The sequence below is a fragment of the Cryptomeria japonica genome, chromosome 3 (assembly GCF_030272615.1).
Source record: "Cryptomeria japonica chromosome 3, Sugi_1.0, whole genome shotgun sequence".
Taxonomy (NCBI): Eukaryota; Viridiplantae; Streptophyta; class Pinopsida; order Cupressales; family Cupressaceae; genus Cryptomeria; species Cryptomeria japonica.
The window spans coordinates 219,529,224-219,534,493 of NC_081407.1; the positions used below are offsets into that span (position 1 = coordinate 219,529,224).

A 5,270-nucleotide genomic window follows, 5' to 3' on the forward strand; every position below is an offset into this window, starting at 1 on the left:
TTGATTTACAGCTATTATATTTCAGGTTATTTCCACCCCTTCCTTGCCATGTTCCCTTTTCCGCACCTACTTTTCAGTCTGAATATTTTGCCAATTTCTGGACATTATTCACTATTGCAGATCATCGGCCACTTTCTGAAGGAGCTCTGTTGACCTGGATCTATTGACATAAAGCGCTCACATTTCAGATTATTTTCGTCCCACCCTTGCCATTTTTTTCACTTTCTACATCCCTTCCTGTCTGATTCTTTTGCATTTTCCTCTCTCAAGATCCCTCTGAGTATCATCCCAGAAAGTAAGTAAATCCTAACAAAAGCACTTGCTAACTAAAATTTCTGGGCAGTTACTGCTAAATAAAATTAGTACCCTTTTCAGGTAAGTGATCCCATTAAATTTATTGTTCTTTCAATGGAGAAATTTTTTTGTGGAAGTGAGAAATTTTGTAAATTATATTAAAATAGATGGTCCATTAGTTTATCAAATTTTAGAATTTTAAAAATTATATTAAAAATAAATGGTCCATTATTTTATCAAATTTTTAAATTTAAAAAACATTTCAAGAAAACTGCCATGTAACAGAAGAGTCCCTAAATTAGCTTGAACTAGAAGCTTAAATTCTAGTTACCTGGGACTCCTATTTTAGAAAAGATTAATTTTGTTCCTCTAGCTGCAGTTGACCGACTCCATGGGACTCTCTGAATAAAAGTTAGAACTGAAGCCTTCTTATGGAATAGCATCTTACTAGAGCTCTTTGCATATCACCATAGTAACAGGAAAAAGCACTTTAAGGGACTAAAGTCTTTGGATCCAAAATTTGATGTTAGAGCTCTCTATATAATATATATCATTCCAAGAAAAACAAAAGGCACATTACACGACAAAATCCCCTCATAAAATAACAGACTTCTACAAATCAATAAGTTCATTGTATAAAGAACTAACAGACTTCTATGATTTATACATTGATCACATAAATAACAGACTTCTATGATTTATACATTGATCACATAAATAATAGACTTCTTTGTATGTCATGTCATTAAGAGAATCATTGAAAGCAGTTCACATATTCATACATTGATCAGCAACCTCAGTACAAGGGCAACTAGCGGAATTCATTAGTGAATCACAGAACCTAAAAATCAATATAGCCCATGATTATTGAATTAAGTAATTAGTTTGTACAAGATCAATATACCTCAAAGTGAATCCCCATTAGTGGATACAATAAAGGGCTTAATTTAATGGAGGCATGGCGAATTGAGAGATTTTTTTGCCATAAATTGCAACCAAAATTTTGAAGAGGATAGGCATTCATTTAAAAGTATATGTAGATATGTTTCAAAGTATAACTTCAAATAGTTAACTAACCGTCACAGTAAATTTGTAAACCTACTGATACAATCCGTGGCCAACATCAAAAGCAACTCACTTTTAATAGACCCTGAAACAGTCCGGAGACTCTGTAGAAGGGCCCAAAAGAAAAGAAACTCCCGTAAGAGGCTCAAATAACTGCAGTATGTGACGGTGGGCATGCACTCCAAGCTCGCTGGAATGAACTTACACCTAACATTGTCCAGTTACTTGAAAGAAAAAACCCAATTCAAATAATCTCAAATAACATAATCTGACCATTCAGAAATGAAAGAAGTATGGTCCATAGTTTCACTGGGGTTCTCGGTCAATTTGGTAGGATTACGCTTTCCCCCAACTAATCTGGCAGGGTTTCCAACAGCAGTAGTCTTGGGCGGCACATCGATGAGTACGACAGCCCCGGCTCCAATCTTAGCCCCTTCGCCAATTTTAACATTGCCAAGAATGGTAGCCCCGGCTCCTATCAAAACCCCATTTCCAATTTTCGGATGCCTGTCGCCGCCCTGCTTGCCCGTGCCGCCGAGGGTAACATGGTGCAAAATGGAGACATTATCGCCAATAACAGTGGTCTCACCAATAACAAGCCCCGTGGCATGGTCAAAGAGCACGCCTTGCCCAATTCTTGCAGCAGGATGCATATCCATGGCGAACACTTCAGAAATTCTGCTCTGGATAGCAAGGGCAAGCGCGAATCGACCTTGGGACCAGAGGCGATGCGCCACACGGTGCGCCTGACAGGCCAGGAATCCCTTAAAGTTGAGCATACAATGCGAATAGGAAACACAGGCCGGGTCTCTGTCCTTCACGGCGAGCATGTCGGTTCGAATAGCCTGACGTATGTCAGGGTTTTCTGTAAACACATCCACCACCAAATTGTAGAGCAGCGTGCTAGACAGCGTGGAACTGGACAGCTTATTGGCCAGATGGAAAGCCAGAGCCCTCTCCATTGTCTTGTGAACCAGGATTGTGGCATACAGGTAACTTGCCAGGGCTGGCTCTGCCTCTGCCTCCTCCTTCGCCTCGCACCTCAGCTGCTCCCATATCTCATCCTCTTCCTCGAACAAATTCCCCATTCTCTGCAGAAAAAACAATTCTTTTAACTCTCTCACAATGCTTTTGCCACTGGGGAAGGAGAAAAGGGGGGATTTTATAGCTTCAGTCACAGACCATCGACGTAACTTACCCAATAATGTGTGGGCATAACTAGCCCCACTCCTCCTGGAAGGAAAGCGAGTCGATCACGTCTCTGCAGAGGAAGTCGTAGAAAACTTGGCTTTAAATAATATACTCGGGATATCCGCTACTAGGCGATTCTTCCTGCACTGTGAGCGAATTCGAGAAAAACACTAATATTGTTTAGTCCGAAGGATTGTTTATTTATTTTGGCTTTTGCTTTAAGAAGGGGATGAACAATGTATATATTTTAAAAGGAAGTTTCCCCCTACAAAGAATTGGTTTATGAATTTTGGGAACTGTGATTCTGATGCTTACACTACTTTTTAATTTATTTAAATAAAATTCTTGTTTTAAATTATATATTGGGGTTTTTCTAAATCTTATTATAGTGAGTCGTTGAAGACCTACCACGAACTATTTTTAATCTTTTTAAATATTTAGTAGGATTTTATTGGGGGTCCTTTTCTATATGATTATGAAAAGGAAATATTGGTTAAAATTGATTCAAAATTAATAAAATGGAAAATGTTAAAAAAAAAAACATAAAAATGATTATGAAGCTTTGGGCATTAAGCTCTAAATTAAACAAAAACATATCAAAAACTCAATACTATTAGGGAGAATTAGAAAAGGGTATTAAAAAGTTGTAGTGGTCTTATTAGCTCAACTAGCTCCAAATGCTTAATATCATGTGTAGGATTAATGCAAACAAAGGAACTTTTGCCAACCACCACGGTGGTTGCATCACTTTTAGGAGCAAACACTTGACTACCATTGCAATCCTCGTGTATTAAAATTTGATACTTGGAATAATATCTCCTCACAAGGCCACTCAATCTAGCATGGCATTATCCAATAAAGGCAAGATGAACGAGCTCAACTGGATGCATCAAAATAGGCAAATGCAACTTTGGGGGTACTAGGCCGAAGCATGCCATAAAAAACTTGTTTAAAAACTCAACAAAGAGCCCAAAATCAAGTCTAAGGAATATAAACTACATTTATATTGCAAGACATTATAAGAAATTGAAAGGTAAATCAAGCTTTAGAAAAGCCAAGGCTCATGGCCTCTCGACACCAATTGAACTTCTTTGTGCTCACTAGCTTAGTGAGATAATCTGCAACATTAACCAAAGCATTAACCTTTTATAAATCATGAATATACTACCTTCAACCATCTTGTAGATGAAGTGGGTACAAGCTCAAAGTTGTCACACTTTTGGCCAACTCAATAATTTCTAGCAAAATAGTTCGATCAAAAAGGTTTTGAGTGAAAGGAGTTTACCCAAAACCATTTGGCACTAGAGTTTTGGGTGAAACCCTTTTGCTTGAAATCTTAAAATTAAAATTACCCTTTGAAAAATTTCAATCATGGTCAAATTTGTGTGTAAAGTTTTGATGGAAAGGGTCCATTTAGGTCAAAACCCTTTCGACCAAAATTGTCTATGTGGTTGCATATGTGGCAAATTAACACCTCTTTTGGAGTAAATTCAAAACAAATCAACTTTGCCTATGAATTTCTCCAACTAGGGAAACTTTCAAGAAAACCTAAAAATACCTTTTTGTAGAGCTCAAATACTAAAATCCAAATATATATATATTTTTTAAATATTGCAAGTGGGTTTTTATAATCAAATATGAGGTTGACTAGAAATTAAAATTAAAATAATAAATCATATTCAAAAAATTTGAAAAATATGTGTTGCATTAGAGGAGGGAATCCTCTCCAAAAGGGTGTATTTTGTTTTTTGGAAATGATAAAAAAATAGACAAAAGTTGATAGTATATGAAAACTATTACATTATAATAAGTTTGACTTCGAAACATTTGTACGAGACAAATATTCAAGTTATCTATTTGACCAAAAAAAATTCCTTTTTTTGTGATGTTAACTTGACCTCACTTTTAAAATTTTTTTAACAATTCAAGTTTCACTCTTAAATTTATAAAAAAATATATCGAAACAATTTTATATTTTATTTTTTTAAATTACAAGCATAAACTTCATCAAGAGTTCTGCAATTCATTAGTTTACATCATTTTAAAATTCAAAACATAAAGACCACTATTATAAAGCACTCAAAGTTGAAATTTTTTTTGTGTGTTGGTTGATTCTTTTATAAAAGTGTGACACGGGTTTATACTTTGACCCAAGTGATATTCAACATCAATATGCTTCATATGAGCATGCTACTTTAAATATTTGTCGAACACGTGGCACTCTAACTATCACATCTAATTTTGACCTATTTATACTCAAAGCTAATACTTGAAGAAAACCTTTATAGCTAAAATACCTCTTTACAAGCACATTTTGTAACTATCTACTCTACTTTTGTAGTGGACATATGCAACTATAGGTTTACCCTTACCAATCCAACTAACAACTCCTCCAAACAAAGTGAGAACATAACCACTAGTGAACATTTTGCTATTCAAATCACTAGTCTAATTTGGACCAATAAAGCCCTATTTATTAAGAATATTACCAACATTAGTCCCATGATAACAAATACAATAATCTTAATTCTTTAAAACCCTTTTCACATAAGTCCAATGCTCTCTACCAAGTTTAGACTTAAGTTTATTAAGAACTCACTCCTACTTGGGCAAGGTCTAATCTTGTACATACCATAAAATACATTAGGATTTCTATAACACTAGCCTCCAAATCACTATCTAACATAGGAAATCAATCTAGTCTTTCGTATCCACTTTCA

The 5,270-nt window shown here is 35.5% G+C and overlaps 1 protein-coding gene across 1 annotated transcript; it reads right to left on the reverse strand.

The window, feature by feature from the left end:
* Nucleotides 1-1,136: 1,136 nt before the first annotated feature.
* LOC131076022 (serine acetyltransferase 5) lies at nucleotides 1,137-2,732 on the reverse strand. Its single transcript, XM_058013041.2, has 2 exons — nucleotides 2,558-2,732; nucleotides 1,137-2,450 (listed from the first exon to the last, which is right to left on the reverse strand). The coding sequence occupies exons 1-2, from the start codon at nucleotides 2,573-2,575 to the stop codon at nucleotides 1,614-1,616; spliced, it is 855 nt and encodes a 284-aa protein (XP_057869024.1). The 5' UTR covers nucleotides 2,576-2,732; the 3' UTR covers nucleotides 1,137-1,613.
* Between the last annotated feature and the right edge of the window lie 2,538 nt (nucleotides 2,733-5,270).